This window comes from Hippocampus comes, unplaced genomic scaffold (genome assembly GCF_001891065.2).
Source record: "Hippocampus comes isolate QL1 unplaced genomic scaffold, H_comes_QL1_v1.1 scaffold105, whole genome shotgun sequence".
NCBI classification, from domain to species: Eukaryota; Metazoa; Chordata; class Actinopteri; order Syngnathiformes; family Syngnathidae; genus Hippocampus; species Hippocampus comes.
This window is the reverse complement of record NW_017806235.1, coordinates 119,926-127,611: the sequence shown is the minus strand read 5'-3', so window position 1 is coordinate 127,611 and position 7,686 is coordinate 119,926. Positions and strand designations below refer to the sequence as shown.

Sequence of the window (7,686 nt, the reverse complement as noted above, 5' to 3'; positions counted from 1 at the left end):
ACTGATGAGTTGTAGAGCAAGAGATGAATTCGAGACATTCAATATTTCAGCTTTTATTTCATGGCATTTACATCGAGACACAACTCAGGAGAGAGAGAAAGCAGCTCGCGTTTCAAGCCACCCACTTTTCAAGTGAGCAAAAGTATTAGAACAGACATCATCAAATGAGCTGAAAGTGAATCACCTTTCATATTTGGTGACATAAAGCAGTCTAGCAATCACTGCATCAACCCTGCAACCAATTGATTGACTGTTGCAGTCTTCATGTGAGATTCTTTTCCAGGCCTTTACTGCAGGCCCTTTCAGTTCTTTTTTGTTTGTGGGGATCAACACGCCGACTTGTATTTGCTTGACATCAAGTCACTGGATAGGATTTTCAGGGTGCCACGAAAAGATTGAGAGCATTGCCAAAAGAACATCAGGTCTGATTTCATGCGTGTGGACTCTTGAGATGCATCAACTGGTGTTCCCTCGCGGTTTAAGTCTGGAACTGTCATAGATAGTTGGCTCGCTCTAACAGTAATCATGGAAACAAAACGCCGGTCGCGATGACGTCCAACCATCTCTTCCCAGTCCGCAAATCATGATTCCATTCTTAATTTGCCACGCCCCCTCGTACGAACGTCTGTCTGTCTATCCGTCCGTCCGTCTCTTACCTCTGTACCTTTTTCTCTATCTGCAGAACATTTCTATGACGCCATCTTTCTCTCTCTATGTATCTTTTTGTATCGCGACCTAACTATCAGATTGACTGAAAATGTTTTTTAAAAAAAGTACTTTTTTCTCCTTATGTCGGCACGTTTGCGGCTATGCGTGTGTGTGTGTGTGTGTGTGTGTGTGTGTGTGTGTGTGTGTGTGTGTGTGTGTGTGTGCGTGTGCGCGTTTGTAGACATTGACACCGAAACACTTGCGTAACCCTGTGAGATAAGATTTAAAAAAAAAAAAACAGGAATACTGTGATTGGTTCTTTTATCTCCGAATGGGAATGGTCACAGAACAGGCAACTACACATGCTTCTCACCTCATGTCAGTATGTGTTTTTCCCTCGGAGTGTGTGCGCGAGTTTATCAAAACAATGCCGGTCAGCCGTCGCAGTAAGGAGGAGCGAGAAAAAAGGTAGAAGAAAAAATGCAAAAGGGAACCGGTGACGGTAGTTTTGTCATTTTGGTGAACTACCGAACGTATCCAAGGATGTTGAACTTTTGAACGGCGAAGGAATCCTGTCAAGACGGCGCTAAGGTCTCATGTGGGTTTGTCAGGCACATCCAGGACCCAGCAAGCCAGCGTCTCACCTGGAACAAACCTCCCGTCAACGTCCTGGTCATCAGGAAAATCAGAGACGAGAGCCTAGCGGAGCCTTTCAAAGAGCTGTGCCGGTTTCTCGTCGAGGTACGTGCGCAGTAACGACGCACCTCGTGTGTGTGTGTGTGTGTGTGTGTGTGTGTGTGTGTGTGTGTGTGTGTGTGTGTGTGTGTGTGTGTGTGTTTGGATGAAAGCCCGTGCGTCTGTGTGTGTGACCACGTTGCGTGACTGCTGCCAACAAATGAGCTCTTTGTGTGTATTTGTACTTTGCACAGTGTTAAACTAAGACATTTAGAGCAGTACAAAAATGGGGCTAGATTCCAATGCACTACGGCAGTAACAGAAGATCTAAAATTAACGTCCTTTCATTGCAAAAAGTTGGTCCATACCAGCTATGTCTGCGAGTATTAATCACTTCCACGGGGAAACAAGAATTTGAAGCCTCCCAAAATTAAAAAGTCAAATGGACTTATATGCACACACTTCCAGTGTGTTGAGCAAAGGTTTGGATATCTGTGCATTTTATTTCACAAAACCCCGACTGTGGATGGTATGACAAACAATGACTTCTCAGTTACGGAGCGCGTTGCAAGCGCACGTGGGCTGGTCTAAGTCAAAAGGCCGGGACTTTTTTTTTTTTTTTTTTTTGTGCCAGTCCAGCCCTCCTAGTGCGTGTGTTTGTGCGTGTGAATTAGGAGAAGCAAATGATGGTGTACGTGGAGCGGCGGGTGGCTGACGACGGAACGCTTTCCAAAGATGAGAACTTTGGCTCCATCCGAAACCAGCTGTGCACCTTTAGAGAGGGTGAGTGAGCCTCAATTGACCCGGGGAGGAACAAAAAAATGCAGCTAAACATTCAATATAGATTTGGCAAGAAACACGTATTTTGTCCATCTCCTTTGCCCACTTTTTACCTGCCATGTATGTGACATAGCAAGCACATTTTGGAAAACATTTGGCTCCGGTGTAGCTGTACCAAAAAAAAAAAAGACCCAAACGCTTTTACCTTGTTATTGAATAGTTGAGGTTCCAAAGGAAGAACTTCTGCCTCCAAGCGCAGTCTTTTGACACGAGACAAAGCTAAAAATAGGTTGTGTTTCCTGTAATGTCTTAATTCGCGGCTCCGATCAATGACGCCATTGATAGATCGCGCAACTCACGACATTACAGTTGATCACCGATCTTACATAAAATGCAAACTGTCAACCGATTTCCCTACACTCGATAAGATGCCTGTGAAGTCTACTTATAAACCCTCACTCATCCTTTTGCTCACGACAACCGTGATACGAAATTCTCAGACGACTTCATCTTTGCTAAACCTGACATTCCATCAGGGGTGCGTAGACTTTTTCTCTCCACCGAACGGTCTGGTTTTGTGACCCACTGCAGGCTACGATGACATCTCCGACTGCATCGACCTGATCATCTGCCTGGGCGGAGACGGCACGCTGCTCTACGCTTCTTCTCTCTTCCAGGTAGAGCCACGCGTCTCTTTGGCGTCTTGTTAGCATTAGCCTCGGGGGATCGGTCCAATTGACCTCAAACGTCTCTTCGTCCAGGGCAGCGTTCCCCCGGTGATGGCGTTCCACCTGGGCTCTCTGGGCTTCTTGACGCCCTTTAAATTTGAGTCGTACAAGACTGAAGTGGACAAAGTCTTTGAAGGTAGGCGACACTCAGCAGACACTTCATTAGGTACACCTAACGCCATCTCAAACACACTTAAGAACACTTTAACTACAATCATAAACACACAGGTCATATATTGTTCTCAGGACCGAGCCCTGCCACCAGCGAAAATTCCAAACAAATTGACACGCCCCTAAAAAACGTCCGTCATTCTCCATGGATGTCAAAACACGCTGGCAAGAAGAGAAACTTTTCTATTATCAACACCAGATGGCACCAAAGTGCCAGAACGGACCGGAACGCAAACGCATTGTCACACCGACACGCATTTGCACAGTTTGTGGCACTTGTGTCAGGCGTGTCATTTACGAAGCGTCTGGCGATGTGTTCAGGGAACGCGGCCATCACTTTGCGCAGTCGCCTGAAGGTGAAGGTGGTGAAGGAGATGCTGCTGCCGCAGCAGCGGGAACAGGATCAGGAACCGGAAATCAACGGACTGGTTCCTCACCGCTACACGAGCAGCGACGCGGGCAAGGTCACCCTGCAGCTTCAGGTGAGCTCCTTTCGTCTTCCATCATTGAAAACGATACAGTGGCGCCTTGAGAGACGGGTGACCCGATTCATGAGTTTTTCAAGATGCGAGCCGTCATTCGGCCAATTTTATTTTTTGCTTTGACGAGCTAGTGAGGATTTGAGCCACAAGCGCCTTCTTCAAATCTACATTGCAACAATTGTTTTGATTTTTCGGTGAAGGCTGGAACAGATTAATGGCATTTCCATTCATTTCAGTGGGAAGAGATGTTTTGCGACACAACTGTTTTCATGAATGAGCGTCGTCGCGAATTGAATGAAACTTGGATGTCAAGGCACCACTGCCTTAGTCGGAATTGCTCGCTATGCTTATAAACAAAGAATGCTATCCTCTAGGGAAAAGCTGAAAAAATAGCGGCGTTGTTGGAGCAAAAACACGACACGTGCACACCGTGCCAGGTGATGGTGAGAAGTCACTCACATACAGAACACAACGTTAGACAATTGCTTTCGACGCAAGCAGGCGATGGCTTTCATTTCAGTTCTCTGTCCTGCCGCGGTGTAAATGGAATCGGCAATGTGTTCCATTTCTGAAAAAGAGGTCCCGTCATCCCGTTTCCTTTTCATCCCCTCCGACTTCCCGGTTGTTGGTTTTTCTTCCTGCCTGTTGCGCGTATTTGCAGGCTGCGTTGCCGTGGCGACAGTCATAATAAAGCTGCCGCGGAGATCGTGGCGTCAACAGCAGAGCCGACGCCAAATGGGTCTTGGATAGAGTCTGCTGACGCACGCACGCACACACACACACACACACACACACGGACACGACTGCGGTGGATCATTTCCCCCTTTCACCTCCTCCTCTTCCCTGCGTGTCTGATCTCATTGATAGACTGAAGAGGCTGATTGATGATTCTTCCGTCAGCGCCTCAGTCTAGCCTCCCCTCGAGGGCGCGCTCGGTCGGCGGCTGACGTCAGCGCATCTGTCAGACGTCGTGAGCGTCTGTCGCGTGGGACGCTCATTTGCATGCGCCACATGCAGCCTCGTGATAATTTCTTGTTTGGATCTAACGGAGTCCAGCAATCAGTCGCAGCAACAATTTTCACTTTTCAGAACGACTGCAGCTGCTTCTAATGTCTTTTGCTAGATCAAGTGCCCGTCCCGCCTCATTTCTGTGCTGGGTGAGCTCGATCCTAGCCAATGACTTTGGGGTCAGAGCAGGAATTGATAAAATGTTTTATCTTTTATTCAAATCAATATTTTTTAGGTACAAAAGTAGAATATTTCAAGAAATGACATTTTATCTCAATGGGAAAAAATGTGCTTTTTGTTTCAGGAAAACGTTTAGAATGAAAATTGTACATCACGTTGTATCCTTATGAATCATAAAGAAAACAAAAAGATACTGTATATCAGTCAGGTGAGAAACTGTATTAACATTGTTTATCCTCACATACTGACAACCAGAATGCTACTGCCACCTACTGTAGTGAATGTGCAATTACACGTTATTGTAGTCCAGAGGGGGAAAAAGGGGCCCACCCGTATTTGAGGAGGGCAGCCGTAAAGCCAAGTCTCTATTGACCAATGTTTGCATGTGTAGGTGCTGAATGAGGTGGTGGTGGACCGCGGGCCTTCATCCTACCTGTCCAACGTGGACCTGTACTTGGACGGACGTCTCATCACCTCCGTGCAAGGCGACGGTGAGACCCCACGCCCGCCACGTTCTACTCTTCTCAGCCTTTCCGACAAGCGTTAACCCGTGACCGTCCTCCGCCAGGCGTGATCGTCTCCACGCCGACGGGCAGCACGGCGTACGCGGCGGCGGCGGGGGCGTCCATGATCCATCCCAACGTGCCGGCCATCATGGTGACGCCAATCTGCCCGCATTCGCTCTCCTTCAGGCCCATCGTGGTACCCGCCGGAGTGGAGCTCATGGTATGGGATTTTCTCTCTCTCTCTCTCTCTCTCTCTTTCTACTGTTATTATGTTTTTATATGATACAATTTTTTTTTTCCCAAGATCACCTTATCCCCCGACGCCAGGAATACGGCCTGGGTGTCGTTCGATGGCAGGAAGAGACAAGAGATCCAACATGGCGACTGGTACGTCCACTACTTCGGACATTCATGGGTTGTTGGAATTGATTGACAAGTCATTTCTTTTTGACAAATAATCCGATTTTTGTTTTTACTGTCAAGAATGAAGTCCGATTTTTTTTTTGGGGTGGTAAAATGCTCGACCAAACCTGGGCTGGCCGTGTCATAGCAATCTTTCTACACGCCCATTCATAATGATCTGCGTTGTTTTGTGTGCGCGTGCTTAGCATCAAGATCACCACGTCGTGCTACCCCGTGCCGTCCATCTGCTGCCACGACCTGGTGTACGACTGGTTCGAGAGCCTGGCGCAGTGTCTGCACTGGAACGTGCGCAAGCGGCAGACGCGCCTCACCGAGGCGTCCGACGCGTCAGACACGGAGAACTGAACCCGGTTGGTGCCGCGCACCCCTTTTTCCGCACACCCGCACCCACTCATGGCAGTTCCTGAGCCAGATCCCGCACCTGTGACGCTACTCCCAACGGTGTCCCCTTTTTTTACATTCCACACTGTGTCAAATTAAGAGAAACATTTATGTATATATATTTGTACAAATTATATTTTAGTTCATAGTTATTTAATGTCATATTTATATATTTTCAAAACGTCACACATCGCCCCGTCGAGCGTTGTTTCCCCAACCTTTCTTGAGCTCAGGCACATATTTCACACGAGCAAAATCTCTCGGCACGCCAGCACACACAACACATAGCAAGTATTTACAGTGATTCGCTACTAATTGTTGGATAGGGACCGCTCAAATAATTGACACCCCTCCCTAAAGGGATTTGTAATTGTTGGCGCCAAAGCACATAAAACTGAGACGCTCATAAAGCATCGACATCCTGCTTCCAAAGTATATATATATAAAATCATGAACCAGTGTTACATAAACTCCTGTATTCAGTAGTTAAGTTCTGCAGCACAAACAAACCATCTTCACATGAGCTTCATCGGTCGTATTTGCTGGCACACGTGCCTAAAGGATTTGCCTGATGCCAGTTGAGATGAAAAATACTATCAATGAATTAAACCTTAAGTAGATTCCACCAGATGGCGCCAAAGTATTACTTCAATTGCTCCCCCCGGCCCCCAAAATCGGAATACAGTAATTTTGAGAATTGGCTCCCCCAAAAAACATGCACATTTGTCATTGCAGAACTGTGAATATGTGAGATTCACACCGTATACACGTTCTTTGTACCTTCTGTTATCGAGTGGCAAAACCTTCCTCCTCTATTTGTTCTGCCCGGGATAGATGAGCAAAATGTTTTGTTTGAAGTAAATACTTGTCCAACCAGTCAGGGTGAATGAGTACATTTTGTAGAGCACCGTGGTTGGGAATCACTGATCTGAAAAGTGTCGTGTAGTTTGGGGTCCAAAATGGCGGCTTCAAAACAAAAATAAAGCTCAAACACTTACTGGTGCTTTCTCTGTTTTTATTGCAATAAGATATTTCAAGACATCTATTATTCTTATTTGTTTTATTATTAAATTATACTCCAATATTGCATGAGAATCGAACGTGAACAACTATAGGCAGACAGAGGACACAGGAGAGAGAAAACATTGACATCTGGAGAGTCATTTTAATATCATATACTACATTGTACAAGAGCAAGTGGAGGGAACACAAATGATGACTATATGAGACAGAAAATGGGGAAAAAAGTGAATGGAATAAATTAAAGGGGCAAAAAAAAGCAGCAGATGGAGATGTTTCTACGGTTATTTTGACTTGAAGTCGTATAAAAACTAAACAAACATGGTGGCAGGTAGGGGAATATTCAAATATATTTAACACCTCCTAATAATAGAGAAGACGCAAAGAAGCAGTTACATGGACTGCAAACACGGTATGCATATTTAGAGCTCATAGATCCAAATATTCCCGAGAAGTAGGAGGGCCACGCGAATAACAAAATGAGACCACGACAACTTTTTCAACCAGTCAGAACCTTAACAGAATAAAGTCAGAATGACAATCGGTGTTCTTTTTCATTTTTGGAAAATAAAGTCGGTTAAACATATTTCTTATGAGAACAAACAAATAAATTAATCCGGGATGAAGTCACAATGTTACAAGTGTAAAGGTTATAATTTACTTTACATGTGACCACCGAAACGA

General features: G+C 45.8%; 1 protein-coding gene across 1 annotated transcript; it reads left to right on the top strand.

Annotated features, from left to right (window-relative positions):
* The first annotated feature begins 975 nt into the window (after nt 1–975).
* On the top strand, nt 976–6,779 carry nadkb (NAD kinase b). The gene is made up of 10 exons (XM_019856721.1): nt 976–1,116; nt 1,260–1,389; nt 1,998–2,106; nt 2,695–2,780; nt 2,865–2,967; nt 3,324–3,484; nt 5,064–5,163; nt 5,241–5,398; nt 5,483–5,565; nt 5,787–6,779. The coding sequence occupies exons 1-10, from the start codon at nt 980–982 to the stop codon at nt 5,944–5,946; spliced, it is 1,227 nt and encodes a 408-aa protein (XP_019712280.1). The 5' UTR covers nt 976–979; the 3' UTR covers nt 5,947–6,779.
* The last annotated feature ends 907 nt before the right edge of the window (nt 6,780–7,686 follow it).